Source organism: Anabrus simplex, chromosome 5 (genome assembly GCF_040414725.1).
Source record: "Anabrus simplex isolate iqAnaSimp1 chromosome 5, ASM4041472v1, whole genome shotgun sequence".
NCBI lineage: Eukaryota > Metazoa > Arthropoda > Insecta > Orthoptera > Tettigoniidae > Anabrus > Anabrus simplex.
Window position 1 is genome coordinate 92,387,203 of NC_090269.1, and position 24,752 is coordinate 92,411,954.

General features: G+C 37.5%; 1 protein-coding gene across 2 annotated transcripts in view; it reads right to left on the reverse strand.

Annotated features, from left to right (window-relative positions):
- Positions 1 to 24,752, reverse strand: part of Ubr3 (Ubr3 ubiquitin ligase) — a 526,217-nt gene that overhangs the window by 130,820 nt on the left and 370,645 nt on the right. For both annotated transcript variants that reach the window (XM_068227568.1, XM_068227567.1), the window contains exon 16: positions 15,779 to 15,895. In XM_068227568.1, coding sequence (XP_068083669.1) covers positions 15,779 to 15,895 — 117 coding nt within the window. The remainder of the gene's footprint in view (positions 1 to 15,778; positions 15,896 to 24,752) is intronic.

Consider the following 24,752-nt stretch of genomic DNA (forward strand, 5'->3'; position numbering starts at 1 on the left):
TGGTGATAGGAGTGGAATCATGATTGAGAGAAGGGGTGGGTAATACAGAAGTATTTCCAGAAGGGTATACAGTCTATCGTAGAGACTGAAGAGATAAAAAGGAAGGTGGGGGGTGTTATTCGTTTATTCTGGTGAAGGAAACTTACTGTACACATGAATGGTTTACTGATGAAAGGGATGAAATATTAGGGATAAAATTAGTTTGTAATAATATGAAGGAGGTGGGAATTATAGGAACATATAGGCTTGGAAGAGAGGAAAGAGACATGGAATATTTGAGAAAATAATAGATTATACTCATAAAAACAATAATGATATGGTAATAATTGGGGGGGATCTAAACATGCCTGAAGTTGAATGGAATGGAGCTGCAAGTGAAGCCCATGAACAGAAACTGGCAAATAAGTTAATTTGGGAGGGAGGATTTACACAAGTAGTACAAGAACCGACTCGTCTCAATAACTTGCTAGATGTATTCTTGGTTAAACCATGGGAAATTGTTGATAAGACTGAGGTAATTGAAGGAATAAGTGACCATAAGGCTGTAATAATGGATGTAGGACTCTTACCAAAAATGCTTAATAAGAGGGTCACAAAAGACAAGAAATTATACAGAAAAACTAAAGTTGATGAATTTGGGACTTACCTTAAATCACAACTCAGTTGTTGGATAAGTGAAGGGAATAATGTGGATACACTTTGGGCTAAATCTAAAGGAATCATTTGGGAAGAAGAGAAGAGATTTGTACCTGTTACGAAGGGTAAAATGACCTCAGACCCTGTTTATTACACAAGGGAAATAAGAAAATTAAAAAGAAAATGTACAATAGTAGACAGGAAAATCAACGAGGATGGGGAGAATAGAGAAGCTAGAAAACAGCTAATGAGGGAACTGAATAGAGTGAAAAAGGAAGCAAAAGAGAATTATATGAATGGCATTCTTCAAGAGGGTAATGACCACAAAGGGAAATGGAAAAAGCTGTATTCATATATTAGGAATCAAAAAGGAAAAGAAATTCAAATTCCTACAATGGTGGGAGAAGGGGGTGAACACTATTTAACAGATACTGAGAAAGCAAGTCTATTTAGTAGGGAATTCAGAGATTCAGTAGAAGATTGTCAGGAGTTGGAAACCGTAACAGAAGATAGAGAGGGAGAGACACAGAGGGAAAGAAGAAGCTTCTCATTCACAAATAAAGATACTTTCAGAGAAATCCAACTGCTTCAGCAAGGAAAAGCAGCAGGAAGTGATCAAATTACTGGGGAGGTATTAAAGACAATGGGGTGGTATATAGTGCCATATTTAAAATTTCTCTTTGACTATGTCATAAATAATAGTGTAATACCAAAGGAATGTATTTTTTTTTTGCTAGGGGCTTTACGTCGCACCGACACAGATAGGTCTTATGGCGACGATGGGATAGGAAAGGCCTAGGAGTTGGAAGGAAGCGGCCGTGGCCTTAATTAAGGTACAGCCCCAGCATTTGCCTGGTGTGAAAATGGGAAACCACGGAAAACCATCTTCAGGGCTGCCGATAGTGGGATTCGAACCTACTATCTCCCGGATGCAAGCTCACAGCCACGCGCCTCTACGCGCACGGCCAACTCGCCCGGTACCAAAGGAATGGAAGGAATCTATAAAAATACCAATTTATAAAGGAAAGGGTGATACAAGGAAACCAGAGAACTACAGACCAATCGGCCTGACCAGTACAGTTTGTAAAATACTGGAGAGTTTAATAGCAAAGTACATCAGAGGGATATGTGATGATAAAAATAGGTTCATGAGGAGCCAGTATGGATTTAGAAAGAAATTTTCTTGAGGCACAACTGGTGGGATTTCAGCAGGACATATCAGATCAGTTGGATTCAGGAGGCCAGTTAGATTGCATAGCCATAGATCTTTCCAAAGCCTTTGATAGAGTGGAACATGGAATATTATTAACACTAGGACCGCCGGAACATACTGTATACCTAGAACTGCCAATGCGGTCATTTTGACCGCTGTATTCTAATTATTTTTATGCTCAATACGTATAGTAACTCATTATCATCATTTAAAATATGTATTACTAAGTTTATAAAACATTAATTATGGGATCTAACACGGAAAAGATTCAAAATATGTAATAGTTTTGCAAATGTAATATTTTCCTAATTTATTACAAACACAAAAACGTTTCTATAAAACACACTTATCTAAAAACAAACATTGTTTTTACTTCAAATTCCTTTAGTATAAACGGTAAAAATAGTTATTACTCATTATCAGAAAACAGAATTACTGTAATATTCCATTTAGTGCAATTTATGACCTGAAACTTCTTTGCCAAATCCACGTACCACAACATATTTGCCTCCTTTTCCTTCAGTGTATTTGCACACGCTGATGCAATCCTGCGTCTTTAGAAACAGGAACTACATACCACGATCTCAGTTATGTCCTTTGAGCAAGAACCACACACTCGCTGTTTGCACTTTCTGCAGGTAAAACTTGGCTTATTCCTGCATTTCCTCATTTGGCATTGCCTATTCTGTACATTTCCTTCCACAGGCTTCCTAAATTCGGGTTCTGTATCCACAGACTTAGGTTTCGATCCCATGTACCCCACACGAAGCTCCACTGCTAGTTTCAGGATGTCATTTCGGCGACTGATCTTCTTCCCTGTCGGTGTTTGAAAATGATCTAGGAGTTGAAATGAAATGGCGTATGACTTTTAGTGCCGGGATGTGTCCAAGGACACATGATGAAGACGACACATATACCCAGTCCCCGTGCCAGGGGAATTAACCAATTTCGGTTAAAATTCCCAACCAAGCCAGGAATCGAACCCGGGACCCCTGTGACCAAAGGCCAACATGCTTACCTTTTAGCCATGGAGCCAGACATCCAGGAGTTTATAGCTGCCAAGTCAAGAATATTATGAACATGAACAGGTCATCTTCGTGTAACGGATCAAACATTATATTTTCTTCCTATTTGATCTACCATGTCCACGCCATATTTTGTATTGTAGTAGAAGTCTTCTGTTTCGGGAATCCTTTTGGGATTAGCTTGAGTTCAACTCCTGAGTGCTAAGTACTGTATAGAAGGACGTTCTTGTTTCGTTTTCCTTGATAAACAGTAAGTGTGTCATTGGAATGTTTCAGGAGAGTTTAGTCGTAAAGACTAGCTTTCATAACTAGGGCCCGGATTTTTAGGTTTTAAACTATTTTATTCCTTGCTAGTTAACTGCAGTATTTTATCTTACTTATCCATTTCATTACCATTGGAGTAAATTACTCGAATCTTATAAAACCTAAAAATAACTAAATAAGACGTTAAAACCTTAAAAAAACTAAATGGGCTATTCAAGACAGTATTACGTTATTTTGAAATAGAAGTACCAAATATTAATGAAATTGAATGATTTTTTTTAAATAAACATTATTCAAGACTTTTTGAAATGACTTCATGGTTTGGAACTGGAAGTGGTTTGTAAGTATAACTTGTGCGAGCGAAACAACGTGATACGGTACTATTCCACTAGGGTACAGCACAAATCAAGAGACAACCCCCTGACCTGTATCTATCAGGTACAAGCCCGCCTAACTTGCCAGCTTCAGTGCATCTCTCATTGTGTACGGACAACTACCGCCAGCTACGGCGCTGTTCACTGTTTAGCTCTATACACATTATTATACGACAGACTAAAATTAATTTTCCCTATAAATCAATTTATTATTGAAGGCAGTTTAAGAAGCTTACGCATCTCAGAAGTAGCGATGCCTAAAGGCAAGTCATCTCGAAGTTGGTTGATTTGCCAGTGGATTGGTAACGATCCGGACTTTACTACAGATGGGAAAATTATATTTTGTCAAGTCTGCCAAAAAGCAGGTAAGGAATTATTTAGCATACCTCCAATAAAAAAAAAAATCCCCATTACTATAATGAAAAGTAAGTTCTTTTTGCTATTTGTTTTACGTCGCACCGACACAGATATGTCTTACTGCGACGATGGGATAGGAAAGGCCTAGGAACTGGAAGGAAGCGGCCGTGGCCTTAATTAAGGTACAGCCCCGGCATTTGCCTGGTGTGAAAATGGGAAACCACGGAAAACCATCTTCAGGGCTGCCGACAGTGGGGTTCGAACCCACTATCCCCCGATTACTGGATACTGGCCGCACTTAAGTGTCTGCAGCTATCGAGCTCGGTAATATCCGTTTATGTGAAGCGCTGGTTTCGGCAAAAGTGCCGTGGAATACGCTCACCATAGCTTGCACCGTCCGAGATGCTCTTCGCATTCTTTGGCCAAGAGAAAAACAGGATGGCAAGTTTTTACTTCTTTTGAGTGATAGTGCGGCATATATGATCAAAGCTGGTGAAGTATTGAAGAGTTTCTGCCCTAACATGCTGCATGTAACTTGCATAGGCCATGGCTTACACAGATTGGCTGAAGAGGTTAGAAATAATTGTCCATGAGTAAACAGTATTGTTTATTCTGTGAGAAAGGTGTTTCTTAAAGTTCCTAGCTGCATTCTCACATTCAAGGAAATGTTGCCTCAAACTCCTCTTCCTCCCAAACCCATAATCACTCGTTGGGAGACAGGGCTCAGTGCAGCCCTATACTATGCCAATCACTTTGAGGACATTACAAATGTTATAAATTCTTTTGATGTCGATGATGCACGCTGCATAGTGTAGGCTAAGAACGCTGTTTCACTTGCCTTCATTAGGGCACACTTTGCTGATCTTCCTGCAGCTATTGAGCGTGTTGAGTCAGCATCGTTGCCATTAAAAGATTCAATAGAAGTTGTGGACTCCATTTCGAAGAAGGAAATACCAGGACCAGTGGGTGAAGCCTATTCATTCAAGCTCACCAAAATTCTACAGCGGAACCCTCGATTTTCAGCAGTGAACAGTGTGTCTGCAATACTTCAGGGAGAAGAAATTGCTGGTGAGGTACCATGGGGACCGAGAGCTATTGCTTCAATGAAGCTTGCTCCAAGGACTTCTTGTTGTGTGGAGCGTACATTTTCCTGCTATAAGAATATTTTGAGAGATAACAGAAAAAGTTTTACTCTGAAAAATCTGGAAATGTATTTAGTTGTACAATGCAACAGCAAGTGAAAACTGTGTTCTGTGCTTCTGAAAATGTTTCTTGATGCATTGGAAGTGACAAAAATTTAACCTACATTGAAACATTCATTGTATTTGCACATAAATATTTTATGTTATTTTTAATTTCAGTTGGTATGATGTGTTTGAAATGCTTTCATTAAGCCATTCTGTCCCATATTTTGAAATGAGTGGTATAGTGTTGTACTAGAGAGGCGTGAAGGTTACAATAAAGTACAAAAAATTTGAATGAATAGTATAACTTCAGTAATGATGGAAATGATCATTAAAAACTATTTCAGGAAGATAAAAACCTAAAAAAACTATTTTGAGCTATTAAAAAAACCAAAACGTGGTTTTTAAGAACCTAAAAATCCGGGCCCTATTCATAACCTTCACAGCTTTAGGAATTTCTCTCCTTGATCATCTAATGGTTCCAACAATATTCGAACCATTACTCTTCAACTTCTTACCAAGTTTCACTGTTGCAAAGAAAGTTATCAGTAGTCACTTTTCGCCCCTTCTTTTGAAACGGTTCCACCAACTTCATTACTACACTTTCGGGTAGAGCCTCGTCATGTGGTCTGAGACCGTCTTTTTCTAGGTAAGGAAACTCATTGCATGGAAACTGAGTCAACGTCCACAAGAAGCCAAAATTTAATTCCAATTTTATCTGGTTTGTAGGGCATGTACTGTAAGAATGGACACCCGGTTTTGCTTGGAAAAAGCTGCTCATCAGCAGGCAGATTTTCACCTGGAATATAAGACATTGACAATTTTCAATGAATTTGTTCCATACTTTTGATACTAATGCAAATTTATCACTTTTCAAACGTTCTAATCTTGTAATTCTGACGTCGAAACGCAAAAATCTTTGGATTTCTCGACAAAAATTCCTCCCCATTGTTTCACTGAAGAATGGTGGCCCCCACGTTTTAGACCAGAGTTCATTAGTTATAATGCTACTGGCTCCAAGTACACCATGAGCATACACTAAGCCAATGAATGCCTCCAGTTTTCTAAACTTACACTCCACAATTTATCTCCTAATACGCGTTTTGCTTCAGTTTCCATAGAGTGTTTGATGTGTCTCAATATAGATTCATCAATAAAAAGACGCCGAGTGTGGAGTAGGTCCTGGATTTTCTTTCAAGATGTTGTGACAAGCCATCCTGCCAGGTGTAGTCTTCACATACCCTCCTACAGTCTACTCCGTGATGCCATCTGTACCTAGTAACATATTACTTGGTCCAGGGAAGCTTGTGTAGATGCATCCCTTCTTTCTTTCAGTTTTTCCTATCGCATTTTCTACTGCTGTAATAGAACAATCGAAAACTTTCCGTTCTCGGCCTACACCAGGCATAATTGCAGTCTAATTGCTAAATTTCAGTACCAAGGTTGTAATGTTGACATCAAAATAACGTATATCATTAGGGAATTGTGACAGCGGAAGAATGTTCGCTACTCTCAGAGGAGAGTGATCCATTAGCAGCCTTTAGAAAAATGAATAAAGAAGAGAATGAACAATGGCCGTAGAAATACTATCAGAGTTTCATAGTTGTGCTTACATTATTGCAGGGAGAATCATTATAAAGAAATGTTATCTCAAACAGAGGAATAAGCACATGTTCTAATATATTTTATTATCATAATCAATACAGCGGTCAAAATGACCGTTCCGGCGGTTCTAGGTATACTCGTTACCTACGCCCTAACCAATCACGCAAAATTAATTACATTTAATACGGATAATTCTGACCGGTAATCAGGAAAAGTCACTGAAGCTCTTTGCAATACGACAGAAAATGTGGTCAAAATAAGGCTTTGAAAACGTGTAGCGGTTATTTTGACCGCTCCGGCAGTTCTAGTGTTAAAGAAATTGGAGGAAATAGGATTGGGCGTAAGGGTTATATGCTGGATAAGAACATTTCTAAATTCAAGGGTTCAGAAAGTCAAAGTAGGAAATAAAATATCACAGGAAGAGAAAGTTTGGAAGGGAATTGCACAGGGTAGTATAATCGGTCCGTTACTTTTCTTAATATACGCAAATGATTTAGGGAACAATACAACATCGAAAATAAGATTGTATGCAGATGACATAATTGTTTATAGGGAAATAAATAACATTGAGGATTGTTCAGAATTACAAAGGGACCTTGACAGTATCCAAGAATGGGTTGAAGAAAATAATATGAAGGTTAATGGAGGCAAATCAACTGTTACAACATTTATAAACAGGAGCTTTAAAACTGAATTTGAATATACTTTGGATGAGATAGTTATCCCAAAAGATGGCAAGTGCAAATACTTGGGTGTGAGATTTGATAGTAATTTGCACTGGAAGGGTCATGTTGATGACATTGTTGGGAAAGCATACAGATCATTACATATCATAATGAGGCTACTTAAAGGATGCAACAAAGAATTAAAAGAAAAAAGTTACTGAAGTATGGTTCGTCCATTATTGGAATATGCAAACAGTGTTTGGGATTCTCATTAAGAATACCTAATAAAAGAACTAGATGGTGTGTAGAGGAAAGCAACAAGATTTGTAAGAGGGGATTTCAGGAGAAAGAGTAGTGTATCAGAAATGTTAAAGGAACTTGGGAGGGAGAAAACTAGACTTATAGGATTATATAGAGCTTATACAGGAGAAGCAGCATGGAGAAAAATCCATGAGAGGCTTCAGTTGGAAAATAAATATATTGGCAGAACTGATCACAAGTAGCAGAAGCGACTGGGGTAAATTTTCATTCATTGGGAAGGGCGTGAAGGAGTGGAACAGTTTACCAGGGGTAGTGTTTGATCCTTTTCCAAAATCTTTACAGATATTCAAGAAGAGAACAAACAGCAACAGAGAAAATAAATGAAATGTTAGAGGGCATTCGACCAGTGCAGGTTATTGTAAATAAAAAACGTGTGTGATTAAATTAATTCCATCCCCTGGTCTATGGAGTTTGGACAGCCCAAGCAGGGGACTGCCTGTAGGGGTGAAATACAGTGGGGACTTTCACGGGCCTGGGACCGCTACGGTAGCTGTGAAGGCCCTTCAGGAACTCTGAAAAGTGGTGGCAAAAGGGGCTCTGGTTAAGACGCAGCAGGTCGTTATGCTACTTAGGTTCCAAAATGGGTAAAATATAAATATGTAAATAAATACAATGTTAATTTTAATCTTATACCAGTTGTATAGTATTATTAGAAGTAATTTCACATACTGTATATGAGTTGACTATGTTTGAAAGTACAGGAGATATTATAAGTAGAATTTTGTAAACAATATAAATTTATTAAGGATGATGTGTGTGTTTAATAGAAAAAATTATTAGCGTGAATTGTATAATATTGTATTCTAGGAAAATTTTCTTCGTCTCGTGTTAATTTAAAATTTAGTGCTTGACAATAATGTATTTTAGTGAACCATTTGCCACCGAGGTAGACACCTCATTTGCAAATAGAGATTTTGATTTGATTTGATTTAAATTAGATTTCTGAAATTAAAGCAGACATTTTGAAGATCTGATAGAGTAGTAGAGATCAAGACAAGCAACTTTGAAAGAAATATAACTGTTTGATTAGAGCGCCTTTATAGTAACAACATGTATCAGCTGATTGTTTATGTATCTTCTATTTGCATAAATGAGCCAGTCAAGATGAAGTCTCTTTAAAGAAGATGGGGAATCGACTGCCTGGGGTGACCTAAGCCAAGCCATGACGTGCAGTCATTGCAGACGACCTTTGCGAAGCCAGCCTTGAACGACAGAGATTGCTCTCAGAAGCAGACAATCAACCACACCTAGCCCATTCCAGAAGCAGAAAGAAGGAAGATAAGTTTCTTGAAAAAAAAGTATGTAGTTTATTAGAATCCAGTTGAATAGATAAATAGGCAGTCAAATGTTGTCATTGTGCTGTTTAATTGTATTTAAAAACAAAAGAACAACATAATATATTAGATTCTCGCGAGTGACTTCAGTATAAATCGACTTAAATGGAGGATAGGTATTCATCTACAGAAATAAGCAAACCTGAGTTAGGTGCCAATGAAACGAAAGGCACAGACGAGATCTTATGCAAAGATGTTATGCCATAGCTCTAAACAAAGTTCTTACGAGTAGGATATGTTATGAGGTCATAAACATTCCAAGTAATAGTTTGAAGTGAGTGTAGGTGATGTATTCTGAGAGTATAAATAGGTGGTACGTTATTTTTATTGAGATAGGTTATGAGATATGAAAATGTCACCAGACAAGATGAAGATTATGATGAATTAAGAAGAGGTTGATCCGATATTAATAGTATCTGAGAAGAAGACTACTTGTGCATTGAGGGAAGTTATTATTACGAAAAGTTAAAGATATTAAGAGGAAATATGAGTCGAAATGAATAATTTAAGAAGCTACAGAATTACCATAGGAATGAAATGAAAGATGATTGAAATAGAGGTATGTGTACGATGAAATAAGAGATGGAATGGAATGTTTAAAGTAGTAAGTGTAAGGAGTGACGCAAGACAGGATCACGAGAGCTAATAATTTTAACATTGTAGATTGTCAAGTAACCACGTATGATAATAAATGGAACGTATGTTAACCATTATGATATAGGAGGATAGGTCTCAGTCATCTGTAGATATCCCTATAAAATTATACTTGGAAATGTTGAGCTACATTAGTTTAAAATCGATCATGGCACAACCAGATAAATATAGTGGATCTTTGATATTGCATATGAGAGTATGTATGGTTTGATATAGAATAATGTCTTCAAATACAAGTGTTCCCTAATGTTAATCGATTTACGAGAGATCTTACAATTCTAAATAGAATCATTTTAGGTTGTACATGTCAAGATAGACCTTTACGTGATTTTAGTTTGAATAGGAATGTCTATTTTAGATGTAACGTTGAATGATTGAGTAAAAATTAACTTATTGACAGCAAATTTTGACTGTAGTGAGAACAAGAAACTTATCTACTTTCCGGAAGCTTATAAGAAAGAATAAATATCATGAGATAAACCCGGGAAACTTACTGAACCTTGCTTTTAGGCAAAATAAAGCGAACAAATTAGATTAAAGCATTGGATGACTCATGTTAACTAGTGAAAATGTTGTCTCAAAAACCATAATTTTCCCAGGAGAAGGTTGCATGCAGGAACAATTCTACGTTATTTCAACAATATTGTAAATACAAGCTTTAGCACATTCCAAATGGTGAAAAAAAAAAAAAAAAAAAAAAAAAAAAAAATAATAATAATAATAATAATAATAATAATAATAATAATAAACCTGACAGGATGTGATTACTAAGAAATGAGTTTGTTTAACCAGATGTTTATTAGCCAATCAACTTTAAATTTTAATTTTACTATCTTATTATTTTTCTTTTCCTAAATTTTTACATTGTTTTATTAATAAATTATAGTAGCCAAAAATTTATGTGAGGTTTCATTTACAGTTTGCTGCAGTAGAGTAAGGTATTTTAGAATTAAGGCCATGCATTTTCGAGTAACCATATTGATTTAGTGATGCGTCGGATGGAGGCCCATCGAATCTACTAGTAAATAGGTAATATAATGCTCAGCATATTGATTTCCTTTCCGGATCCCACGTAAAACAACTAGACATTTGATTACCCTGAGAAACTGGTCAGGATTTCTTTTACGTGACCCATCCTGGACGCATGAAGGCCATACTATTTACTGAACATTCAGCCAAGGAGCTTTCAGGAACAAAACATGTCATTCTGTTGTTAATTAAATGTTTACTTTTCCAGGTATCTTTGAATGGATTCCACTGTTAAGATAATGTTTTCTTTTCCAAGCATTATCTACAGGACTCTTATTTATCCTTTAGCGCAAGAGCAGCCATAGTGAATGCCACTCGCTAGTGCAGGAGGAGGCTGTTATTCACCAAGAGTTAGACAAATATTTGGTACAATACAATACACACATTACAACTGTTCAAAAAAGGAAGCAGACATGAACACACCAACTTACACAGTATTACGCACCTGTCGCATTGTTAGAGCCCTGCATGGATGCGGATATCCGTGAAGTTAGTGTCTTAGCAGATACAAACTGTATGCCAATGCAGATAATTTTGCTGATAATTTCTAAATAATGAAGTTCATTGATTTTCACTCAGGTATACTCTTACTTTTGCTTGTAGTTAGGCGACCCTTGACACTGGTATGGGAGAATGGTGTTATACAGAGCCTTGAGATCATAAAGCCGTAAATCTGAACTAAGCCTAACTGTCCCCAGCCCACAATTAGTGGACAAAAAGAACAAAGGTCAATATGTCGGTAGTTGTCACAAGAGAAAATCCCTCGTAAACCTATGACTAAAGGGGGTGGTGCCAGGTATGATGATGATGATGATGATGATCATGAAGATGATGATGATGATGATTGTTGTTTACAGGAGCCTAACATCTATGTCATCAGCCCCTAATGGTAAGAAATGGGAACGAAATGGTATGACAATTTAAAAATCCAAAATATTCCACTGACCAGATTCGAAAACGTGAGGACGAAGAATGAATGGATGGATATGAAGTTAAAACAATTAGTGGATCTGATCTGCAATGCCCCATATTCCCAGAAACTAGTGTTAAGTAATAGTATTACTGACCAAGGGACTGCGTCTAAAGCACAATACTGAACCAATGATGCTTGTAATCGAAACGAGTCCAAAATCCAGGTCATCGGCCCCTCAAAATGGCACTTATCGCTAGGAAAATAGAACCATGCTATTTGTCATGTTGCGGTACTAATCAAAAGTAGCGTAGACTCGCGGTATTCCACACATTATGGCACTACTCACAGGTAATGAAATTCGCCCATATAACACAGACCTATGGTGTTTCGCACACTGCGGCGCTATTTACAGGCAACATTTTACAGTTTAATTAATAGAGCTATGAACATACCTATGTCTAAGAAGAATCATAATAGAGAGATAAATATAATCCATCAAATCGCTCATAGCAACGGATATTCCAACAGATTTATTAATAGAATGATAAATAAAGTGAAAAATGAACCTAAAACAACTTTAATTAAAGAGCGAAAAGAGAAAAAGAAATTCGTAGTTCTAACTTTTCGAAATTAGCACTCTTATCAACTGGCTAAAATTTTCAGGAAAAAGAACATCAATGTCACATACAAAATGGATAATAATACTAATAAGATAATTTTCAATTCAGATAAAATAGAGAATAAATGTATACTTAATAAATCAGGAATTTACAAATTAACATGCCAAACATGTAAACAACGATACATAGGACAGTCCGGAAGAAGTTTGGCTATAAGGTACAAAGAACACGTTAATGCAGTCAAACATAAAAGATATTCGGCAATGGGAGAACATATGGTTGAAATGAATCATAAATTTACAGACATTTCCAATGACATGAAATTATTACATTCGACCAAAAAGGGAAAACTGATGAATGTTTTGAAAAATTTAGAAATTTACCTTACACAAAAATGTAATTCTGAACCAAGTTTAAATGAGAAACGTACAGAAGATAACCCACTGTTTAGGCTAGCATATAATCATTTAAGGAACAAAAAGAAGAAGAAAAGAAAAACTTGAAGATCCTAAATTTATATAGCATTCTCATTTAGTTCAACCAAAATTGTATGTATTGATCATTTTTATAATATTTCATAAGTTCTCTTTACTCTTTGATATGATGTATTGGGACACAATACTCCTTCAAATTGTAAAACAAAAGATTGTGTCATATTGTGTTATTCTTTGATCTAACCACTGATGAAGGGAATGGTTGAGATTTCCTGAAACATGTATGGTTTAATAAATAGTGTTTCTTTCATTTAATGAGTGTATTGATCAAGGCGGATTTAAATAAACTATTATAAATAGTTATATTATACATTTACAGGCAACGCAAACCTATGGCGTTCCACGCATAAGTTGACTAACCAAAGGGACCCGCATTATCCCGTGGTATTCCTCACATAGTGGGTACTAAGCATAGGCAAGGCAGACCCAAGGTGTTGCTAATCCCAGGGTGTTGCACATATAGGGGTACGAATCACAGGTACTGCAGAAGCCACCAACATACTCTATTCCTACTAATCATAAACCTACTGGGTACTTAAAATAGTGGTACTACGCGCAAGTAAAAGCGACCCATGGTGTTCCCAGTATGGTGGTACAAATCACAAATAGTCTCATGGTTCTAATTTGATCATCCCTTGGTCGCCGCTTTTAGTTGCCTCTTACGACTGGAACTGGATACCGTGGGTGTATTCTTCATCTGCGTCCTCCACCCACAGGGGGTGGTGCCAGGTATGAGGCCTATTGTGTTATGTTAACAGATCTATACGTTTAAATATCTTGGGTGTAAAATACTGTAGGTAAATATTTATAATATCTGTGGATAACCATTTGCGGATGCGGATAATCATTCGCAGATGTGGCTGGGGATGAATGAAGTGTGGATGAGGATGTTATTTTGTATATCCACACAAGGCTCTACTCATGGTCTGAAAATATTGGAAAAATTCACAGAGAACAGAATCAGAGTTATTGTTGAACCATTCCTAGAGGAAGGACAGTATGGTTTTAGGCCAGAAAAGGCAACTACAGACCTTAAATTTGAAATTAGGATGCTGACGGACAAATACTGGAAGAAGCAGAAGCCTCTGTTTTTTAACATATTTGCAATTTGAGAAAGCCTATGGCAGTGTACCAAGGGAAAGAATTTGGCAATGCATGAAAGAACCGTAGGTAGAAGACAGCCTCATAGAAAAAGTGAAGATGATGTAAGGTGGGAACACAAGCTGCATTCACATAGGCGGTGGTTTTCAGACAGGTTAGAATTGAAGAGAGTTCAGCAGGAGAGTTCGTTGTCCCCTCTACTATTCATCATCATGATGGATATCATAATGAAGTCAGTTACAAGAAAAGGACATAGTGACATACAAGACTTCACATTCGCAGATGACCAGCCATCTGGAGTGAATCGTAGAGAAACTGGGAGAGAAGCTGGAATAATGAGTTTAGGAGCTAATGTTTAAATACCAGCACGACAAAGACAGGGTGATGACAGTGCAGAAGAAAGGAGACAAACCAAATGACATACTCAGTGAAGCAGAACTGGAAGCATCATAAATTTCAAGTACTTGGGCAGCACTGTCTCAAAAGAAAACTTGGCAAAACATGAGGTGAATAACTGAATCAACAAGGCGACACAATTCTACCAACAAGTAAGGTGGCTTCTGTGGGATTTACAGGTACAACTGAAAACAAAAATGACACTCTGGAAGTCTTATATAGAGTAAAACCTCGTTAAGATATTTCTGCAGGGGACAAGGAAAATGAACGCGTTAAGCAAGAAAATGTTACTACTGAATACACAAATAAAAACTATCCAAGAGGAATATGAAAACACTAGAAAAGATTTTTTCCAGCACGAGGACATTTTACGTCATGTATCCACGGGTACAGTGAAAACAGTCTACCATTTCTGAAGATGAGAGGAGATTATTAAAAGGTGTGAAAAACCGAGAGAACAAATATAACCTTTTCTGCTGAGGCTTATAAAATAACAACAGTGGATAACTTCAGATGACAAATATGAAAACATTTGGACATGGGGCCCATAAAAATGTACTATTGCCGATCTTCCTAACAACAAATGTTAGTAGAAGCCTTTTATTTTGAACCAGTTTGGTTATAAAACATTTTCTTGTCACACTCTTAGACAATGAATTGGAGGTTACACTTGACCACGTGCGACTGTGAGAGTATCAAAGAATGACTTTGGCCGACATTTTGAATCTGACAAAACTTCGACCAACTCGAGTGATCAAGTCAAAACTCGAAGGTGCAGGTTCCAATATTTGCGTCACCTCTGGTTGAAGATGCGGATGCTAGTCCAGTTGGACAGATTTTAATTTTGTCTTCATTAGTAAGGAATTTTACACCTTTTTCCGTATCCATTAGGCTATCACAAGACAAATATGCACCACGCTGGTCAACTTTATTCGATTATGTTCTTAATCCAGAGGTAGGCTATCACACAACAAATATTCGCTGCACTTCACTGTACCACTCAGCACATAATAAATTTCTAACTTCTCAATGGAATGCAAAATTAAAACACAAACAGACTCACTGTGCTATTCATTAATCTCTCTGCTAATCAGCAAGCAAAACTGCAGCTCCTGTCCTGAAGGTAAAGTTCAGGAATTCAAGACCTTTTCCTGTCATCACGCAACTGTGGTGAGGGCTCTTACCCGAGTTGGAATCGTGTTCCTTTCACAAGGAATGACAAAAATTTTTCAGGACTAGGAAAATGTGATCATACTAAGCGGTAACAGCAAAACTGTGACGCGATAAGCGAGGTATTTTTATATAGATTTAATACGATGAGAATCAGGACTTCGAATTTACGACACGATACATGGAAAAATGTGTTAATGAGGAATGCAATAACAAGGTTTCTCTGAATTAGTTATTCTAGATAATTACTTCCATCAGAACAACCTCAGACCAAACACTCAGAAAAGTGTTGCGTCTACTTTCCACTTGTGTAATAGTTTGCCTCGATCAGAGGAGAAGATCTACAGTGTTCAGGTCCCTGACCTACAAGAATCACCTCTCTAATGTATGTGATAGCCAAGATCAAGACTGCTGGTAACTCACCAGGTGACTGTGTGAGAGCAAGCGTTTGAGCTCCACCACCCTCCAACATCAGAACTGGGTTGCTAGAAGAACTACCAGCAGGCATTTCCATTTCTGAGGTCTCCCACTCAATTTCACCTGAAAATAAACAGCATTTAGAAATCAATGTTTAATACAACATAATGAACTAACAGCTGTATGCATTGTCTGTTTAATGTAATTTATAGTCTTACAAAGAAAGGTCAGGTCAGGAACACCCTGCTACCGTATGAGACAGTAGACGGTACTACCTGGAACTGTCTGGCTAAGGGTGGAGGAGCTCTCCCTTAGGAGGCTTGGTGAAGCCTTTGTGTAGGAAATGACACATAAATTCACCCAAATGCTGCTGCCTTGCAGATGTGGCAGCGGAATGCCACAAGTTAAGGAAGATTACCCAGACAGAAAATCCTCTACAGTGCTAGGCCTAGCAAGCCAGCTGAACAGAGTTGATGAGTTAGTTGCTTTCAAAACTAAAACAAGCCTCGAATGTAAGAGTACGATATTAAAATTACTAAACATGACAACAACTATTCATGCAACTCTCAAACTTATGACAGCCAACAACCCGAAGCTTATCGGAGATGCAGGAAGAGACCTACATTATACAGGAAGAAACAGCTCAGAATTGGAACCTTCAATATCCTCACCCTTACTGGTAAATACAAAGAAATTGTACACCTACTGGACAGATGCATACTCAGGATTTTAGGGTTGAGACAAAATGGAAAAGTTCAGGAAAGAAAACCTTACAAAATAGTTATATATTGTAATGGAGTGGGAACCCTAATGACACCAGAAATGGAATTGCATTCATTCTCCACAAAGATGCAGGCAGACATCAGTTACACGCATGACAGAATCTTTAAAATGAAATTACATGTGGGCCAGGTGTTCTATACCTTTCTCCAAGTATATGCCCCACAGGCAGGCTGTCCTGTAGATGAAAAAGATCAATTTCTTGTAGACCTAGAGGAATAAAGGAAGACTATATGAAAAGTATGGGAGACCTGAATGCCCAAGTTGAGACAGATAAGCAAGGCTGCAAAGACATCATAGACACCCATGGCAATGGTGGCAGAAACAAAGAGGGAGAAAACCTGATAGAATAACCTGAGCATACAAAACTCTTGGTTTCAGAAGAGAGACAGCCATAAAATCACATGCTACAGTTGGAATGGGAAGCAGAGGACAGTGACAGACTATACAAAAACCTATAGATGTGCTAGACAGTTCATCACTGATGTTAAGCTTATTCCAAGTGAAAGTTTTGAAGGTGACCTCTGACATTTGTTCGAGCATATACGGAATGTCATTGTGAAGAATGTCAAGCGCAAGAAAATGCTAAAGATAAAGACCTGGTTACTAGGAGAAGATTGAAAGAAGGAAGAATACCAAAGATAGACCTTCGCCAAATTACCAAAGAATAATAAAAAAGAGGAGTAGAAGAAGAGTGGCTGTCATTTAAGAATACCTTGGTATCAGAATCCGAATCACTATGTGGATAGACAAGTGCAATATGCAGTAAGAAAGAAACCCCATGGTGAAATGAGAGGGTGAAAACAGCTGTGAAAGAAAGAAATGCAGCAAAGAAGAGACTAGATAAAAAAAAATAAAAACAGAAATCAGTCCACTAAGAAGATGAAATTCAGTACCTGGCCCAGGAGTACCGCAACAAGAAACGATTTGTGAAGCAACTGATTAAAGAAGGAAAGGTGAAGTGTTGGGACGAGTTCACTACCAGGTTAACAGAAGACTATGAAAGTTGCTTCATAAAGTAGTCAAGAATAGAAGAACTGAGCATGGCAATATCCTTGCACTAGAAACAGATGATGGAAACCTGGTGAAGACAGATCAAGGCATCAGAGAAGAAATGAACTACTTCAATACTTCATTAAATGGAAAAAGAAGAAAGTCTCTTCGTGTTCCTGAAGAAAATGTTGCATGAACTGAAACTGCTTTCCAACGTAGTCCTTCAAAATCAACTCGTCGTGCCAGTCGGGAGTTACAACTGCCTACAACAACAATTTGGCGTGTTTTGAGACGTCTGTTGGTTATGAAGCCATACAAGTTACAGCTGTTACAAGCTCTGCGTCCTGATGACAAAAGCAAACATGTGGCATTTTGTAACGAGATTCTTGATGCTATTGACAATAACACTTTTGCACAATGCATCGTGTTCAGTGATGAAGCGACTTTCCATGTTAGTGGTCAGGTGAACAAACACAATGTTTGAATTTGGGGCCTACAGAACCCCCATACAGTCATTGAACATGTACGAGATTCGCCCAAAGTCAATGTGTTTTGTGTGATATCCCAATCATCTGTTTACGGCCCATTCTTCTTTGATGGAAACACGGTTAACGGTCAGCAGTATCTCGCTATGTTACAAAACTGGTATTTCGGAGGCTGCACGAAGACAGCTTCATTTTTCACCAAGTACGTGAATATCTGAATGAAACTCTACCAAACAGTTGGATTGGTCGTCAAGGAGCTGGCTACTCAGCATGTCTCAGCTGGGCTTCACGGTCACCGGATTTGACACCCTGTGACTTATTCCTGTGGGGTTTCGTTAAAGACAACATTTAGGCCGGGCGCACATTGAGAAGCAGACGGCCGCAGAGCAGCGCAGATCAGGTCAGGACAGCGTAGCTCTGACGAAACTGCGAAGTGTATGTGAGCGCACATTGCCACGCAGTCTCGCGTCAGTTCTCAGAAGGAAGGAGCAATGGCTAGCAACAATGATCTAAGTTCCGAATGAACAAAATTTGAAAATCCCGCTTCCAGCATTTTTGATTAATTTTGTAGAACTGTTGCTATACGTTTTTGTTGGTAATGAGGCCTTTCCATTGTCTGAAAAATTAATGAGGCCATATCCCAAACAAAGTGTAACCGGAAACTATGAAAATAAGATTTTCAATTACAGGCGGTCACGAGCAAGGCAAACTGTAGAATGTTCTTCTGGCATACTGGCGTCCAGGTTCCATGTTTTTCAACAACCATTCGAGATCAAATTTGACAGTGTTGATAAAGTCATAAAGGCGGCTTGTGTGTTGCATAATTTTCTGAGATATAACACTTAGCCTGAAAATAATGTAGATGAGGACATTGTCAAAATGCCTGAGAACCAGTTGCTTCCATAGGTACGCAAGAGGAGTGCATCCAGTGCTTTTATAGTGAGACAGAAGTTTACCAATTATTTCAACACGGTAGGAAGTGTGCCGTGGCAAGCGGATAAAGTTTCAAGAGAGAGCTACTGACTTACTACGATGACAAGAAATTCCAAGTAACTGGCATTGTTCCCCTTTTTCAGTCTTCTATGCAACGTCAAAAATATACCTGGGGAAGCCGAACTATTGCCTGGTGTGCTGGCATATTCTTCAGATTGTTTAATTTCTTTTTAATTTTCGTATTTACGTAGATGACTTATTGTTTTATTGTATTACGACTATTCGTTTTCTACATATTTGTCCTTTTCCTAAAGTATTTTCTAAAAAGTATTTGTGAATAAATTGTTTTGATAGTAGCCTACTTACCATTGTTAACATTCACGTCCTTGGCAATTTCTCTCCAGATATCTAGTTTTAATTTATTATTCAATAGTCCACATGATTCCCATCATATAAAACAGGGTACGACCGCACAGCTTCGAAATGTTTTTCCTCCATGTCTCAACTACTCAACTAACTACGCGACACGTACGCAGGAAACTGTGTTTTGAAGACTGCGCGTGGTAGGCGGAAGTAGGTGCAGAACCGGCCTGCTCTGCTCTGTCCTGCCCTGTCTGTCAACTTGTGGTGGTGCAATGATTTGTGTGAATTACAAACATCTGCTCTGCGCTGCGCTGCTTTAGCTGCTTCACCTGCGTCCCAATGTGCGCCCGGCCTTATGTACCACCACTACCACAGAACCTGGAAGAGTTGAAGAACCGGATCCATGCTGTCATAACAACAGTGACGAAGGACATGCTTGCCCAAGTATGGGATGAATTTGAGTATCGATGTGATATTGTTTGTGTCGCTGATGGAGGACATGTTGAACATCTGTAATCTGAACTTGAGAGGTTCGTAAATGTGTGTGTAAAGTTTCATATTCGTATGTCTTACAGTTTAATAAATATATGCACTCGAAATACGTATATTCTTTTTGAAACTCCCTGTATTTGCAGATGATGTTCTGATCCGGGGAGAAAATGAAGCAGAAGTACAGAAGAAACTAAATCTCTGGAATAGCAAGTTTAAAGAATAAGGACTACACATCAGTAAAACAAGAACTGTTGAAATGACTATCAACAGGAAAGGCACAGATTCAAACATATTCCTGGAGGGAACGCTGTTACAATCTGTTTTTTAACTTCAAATACCTTGGAAGTATCATATCCAAAGATAACAGAATACACCAAGAAATACTTAACAGAACTCAGAATATTCTCAATTTTATTTTCAAGTGAAAAATCTACACTGGGATGATAACATACCCCAGGAAGCAAAACCTACTTCATTCCAATTCTTACCTATAGACTCAAAACATCTACCCTACATTACAAGGCGAATAGCAAAATCCAGTCAACAGAAATGAAATTCATCAGGACAATGAACTAAAAGACCAGGATGGACAACATTAGAAATGAAGCAAACAGGAAGGAAACTGGTATAAAAACAGTGGTTTGGAAATGTTATGCGGATGGACAGAACAATAGTAGCAAGGAATTACTTCGACAGAGAAGTGAACGGGGAAAGGCCAATCGGGAGGCCAAGGAATTGACGGATACACACAGTGAATTTGGAGGTCAGCAAGAGGAATGGAGGGAGAGAGAGAGAGAGAGAGAGAGAGAAAATGGGGGTGTATATTATATGTTAAGAAAGATTAAAGAAATGCAAGAGATGAAAAAAGAGAAACAACACAAACGTAGGCTCTACGCTAGAGTTATTTACGTGAAACGTATATTGTGTACTGTAATTAGAAATAATAAACAAGATTCAATGTTCACCGTATTTTATTTATTCATTTAAATTAAGTTGTTATTTGCACAATTTTCAGCTACTGTTAAGATTTTATAGAACAATGATGTGAGAAGTTAAAAATTTATGATTTAAAATGTTTTATTTTTACAAGAGGCTGCAGGCTCTAGTTTGCAATTCTCTCACAGCTGTCTCATTCGTTCTGCAGAGATACTTTGGGTCTTATTTGATCCCTTATCAAGTCTAGTTTCCTCCTGCATGGGTTTTCTGTAGACTTTTCCTGGTTATTAGTTATATATTGTACAACATGCCAAAACTCATCAAATTTCAATCATAAAACCTTCAATACTTTTTAGTCCCATTTTAATTTTTATGTTATTTTCTGAAAGATCTCACTGAGACAAACAAAGTTACACATCAATCGTCTGCAAGACATTATCACTATTTCAGAGATGTATAAATTCCACTTTTTCAATACAAATTATGATTTATCAAATCACTAAAAATATACAATCATACATTTTTTCTTTTGGTAGGACATGTTTCATCCCTATTTTGGACATCTTCAACTGCACTGAAGTTTTAATGCAAATTGCAATGATAAAAATTGTGCATATAAAAAGTACACTATGTTGTATTAAAGATAGAATTTTAGTAATGTCATAGTCCACCATTGTCTAAATAATTCTGTGTATATGTGTAGAAATGAAACACTATTTGCTTACAGAGCAGTTGAGGCTTTCACAGCTGACATTATAAATCATGTCTAAATTTTCATCTTTGTCATCTGACACATGTTAAAATAGAAGAGAAACACTCTCCAAAGATAGGATGTTCAATTAATGTCTTAAGGCCATCACTGGATATTAAAATGTCACTTGAAGCAGATGTGAATATATATACTTATGATATATGGTGAGAAATAAGAACATTGTAGGTAGGATCAAATGTGTGGGGGAACAACCTCTCAAAGAGTTATATTCAAAGGCATTCTTGAAGATCCAATTGTAGTGATAAGTAAGAAGGAACCAAATCTGAAGTAAGGTAGAATATGGTAAAATTTTGAAGGTGCTGATCCACCAGACATAAGAGAGGAGTCTAAAAAGAAAAGAAAGAGAAAATGAAGTGATAAAACCGCAAAGGAAACCAATTGAACAAGACGATGCAAAAATAAGCTGTGCTTTACTGCCATTTTGCTGGACTGAATACTAAGCTGTGACTGCTGTGGAGCCACCTTATTGGATGGAGCAGAGAAGTGGAGGGAGGGACTAGTGGGAACGGGACAAGAAGAGAGCTAGAAGTAGTTTGCGTGTAACTATTTGCGGTAGGATTATTGTCCTGCTTCTTAAAAATGTTGAATAATTCACATATACACAGTGTTATTTAGACAATGGTGGACTGCAAAAATTTTAACAATCTAATTTTAATTCAACATAATGTACTTTTCATATGCACAATTTTTATCATTGGAAATTGCATAGCTGAAGATGTCACGAATAAGGATGAAAAATATCCCACAAAAAAGAAATGAATTGATTGTATATTTTTAGTGATTTGATAAATCATAATTTGTATTGAAAAGGTAGACTTAAACATCTCCGAAAGAGTGATCATTCATTGTCAATATAGATCCAACATGAACTCATCACATGTAAAATCTGCAAGATATCTACACACCAAGCTACACTGCGTGGTAACAGACTTTCAACAGTCAAAACCATACCTTAAATGAGTGGCAATTCTTGCGACGATGCTGTGCACTTTACATAAGCTACCATGGTCACATCTTGTTCATTCATCCTTCATCATCATCATCATCATCATCATCATCATCTGCAGTTTCAAGCTGTTGGCCGGGTCTGTTTCATTCATCCTTCGACTTTCAAATAATAAATAAACCATTTCTGTGTGCATAATACTTTTAAAGCTATAATCATTTTTGTGCACCAGATGAACAGCACCACATTCATTTTTTCTCCAGACACATTCCCACTTCCCAACCTCAATTTCAATGATGCTTCACATGGAAAAAAATATAGAATGTGGTAATTATGTTCCAATTGTGGCCATGATTGTTAGGGTGTCATGTCTATATGGTCTGACACCGTGGATGGTCAGTTCGAATCCCACTGGTTAAAAAAAAAAAAAATCACCATCAGAATGTTGGCTAGCCAGGGAAGAGAGGTGGTGATACACACATTATAATCACTAGAGTACATGTCAAAACCCTGGATTCAATTCCAAGACTCACATGGAGTGAGTGCATATGATGCTGTTGATGGCGATTCGTCTGTCAGATGGAGATAAGCTATGTGATGACACCGCGTTTCACCCTCTTCCTACCCCAACATCATCATCATCCCATATCCAAATGTGCAGGTCATCCATGGATGTCAAATAGAAAGACCTGCACCAAGTGAGCACTCCCGGCAATAAAAATGTTCCAATTAATTTGCAGGGGACTGTATGTTGTAGATATTTGTCTATGGCAACAAATTGCTGCCTCACATTTTATGCTTTAGGTTTCTTTCTCTTTCCAATCTTTGACGAGCTCCTTCCAATATCTTCCAGCACTATTTAAACTCTTTTACTTTGGTAGTCACTTCATAGCAGTTTTTGCTGCAGAAGCTGACTGAAAGCCCACTTGGAGATTTCCTGCTATGGCTCACACAAGCATTGTTAACAAAGCAACTTAATACATGTTCTAGGAATACTGTTAAAGTCAAAGTCACAAGTATTAGGCCTGCATTTATTAATTACTGCCCAAACGCTCTGCTCTCTGGCCAGCAGTATCATACTTCAACCATTATTATTGATTGGTACTAACTGAATTAATAATAGATTTATACAACAATCATATGACTTATTTTATCGATTATTACTGGGAAACGCAAGATGTGTGTGTTTTCCCCTTCATTTCCGTTTTCATATGATTTACTGATGCGAGTTTTGTTTCCCGGTCACTACTATTTGAACATTAAGCACAATTCATTAATATTGAGGTTACAGGGTACACGGCTATTGGCTATTAATGCCCTGACAGGCCTTTCCAATATCCAAATGAGGGATTAAATGCCATAGATTCACTGACAGTGTTTTGCAAATTTTGTAATCATACAGTCACATGGGAAAGGACAGTATTGTAAATCCTATTAAGAATGAAAACCACGAGATGAAGCAACACAAAATTTCTACCACTGGCACTGGTCCATCTCAGTCTCAAACAGACTTCTATTATGGAGTGATTGGACAACTGCCAGAACATTTCCAAATATCTCTTGTCAAAAAGAACAGTTGAAATGTTTGCAAAAGCAAACAATCCATCGAAGAAGCTCGAAAACCAAAAGTTATGAGCATGGATTACAGAGTTTCTGAATAAAGATCTGTCGTGTGAACACTCTGTGTGAGAAATATTTACCAGGTAAGTAAAGCATAAATGAACCAATTATTAATAACTAGTGGACCCGTGTTCTCCAGCATTCATTATAAATAAGTCTGATAACTCGTCTTAATATGCTTGTTGTAGCTGTTCTGTTCTCCCTGCCCTTTAATAGTTTTATGAACATTCCATATTGGTTCATAACACTTCTCTCCACGTGCTTCGACCATTTGGGCACATCTTAACATTTTCAAACAATCTTGCCCAAGAAAGTGCAATATACAACTGGCCATGTCAGAATGCTGGTTCGGATAAGTAGACCCCCACTTATTCAGGAGTTTATCCCTGCGCTTTATTAATGGCCATACAGAAGACTAGTCGACTTGATACCTTCCTGTTTATGTGTACGTTGACTGTTTTCTCTTAGAACTATGTAAGTTATTAAGAACATTCTGGCAACTGTTGAGTATATTTAGAAGCTGAAGAAAGTCAGAGAATCAAAGATTATCTAGCAGAGAATTGTATTCTTCCAAGATCAGAGGAAGGCAGGCAGTAATCAAATATGGCTGCATGGAATCACATTACAAAGGATGAAAATCACATATTAATTAAAGTGTTA